Raw genomic sequence first — 230 nt, 5'->3', positions numbered from 1 at the left:
CACGGCCATACGGATCGCAGGAGGAGGCATCCAAGTCACCCTTGTTTATTTCCCGAAGAAACTCCTCTTAACGACACCTTCAAGGCTGCGGCATCTTGGGAGACGATTAGGGTCACACCATAAGCTTTTTTTTCATGGCGTTATCATGAGTCAGTTTCTTGAAGACTTTCTTCTTTTCGTCCTCGTAGTGTTTCATATTTTGTCCCGAGTGAAGCTTACTGTTTCATTGA

General features: G+C 45.2%; 1 protein-coding gene across 2 annotated transcripts in view; it reads right to left on the bottom strand.

Annotated features, from left to right (window-relative positions):
• Positions 1–208, bottom strand: part of LOC119586944 — a 22062-nt gene extending 21854 nt beyond the window's left edge. For both annotated transcript variants that reach the window (XM_037935675.1, XM_037935677.1), the window contains exon 1: positions 1–208. In XM_037935675.1, the coding sequence (XP_037791603.1) occupies positions 1–30 (30 nt within the window). In that variant the 5' untranslated portion in view covers positions 31–208.
• Between the last annotated feature and the right edge of the window lie 22 nt (positions 209–230).

Source organism: Penaeus monodon, chromosome 22, assembly GCF_015228065.2.
Source record: "Penaeus monodon isolate SGIC_2016 chromosome 22, NSTDA_Pmon_1, whole genome shotgun sequence".
NCBI lineage: Eukaryota > Metazoa > Arthropoda > Malacostraca > Decapoda > Penaeidae > Penaeus > Penaeus monodon.
This window is presented reverse-complemented; position numbering and strand designations above follow the sequence as displayed.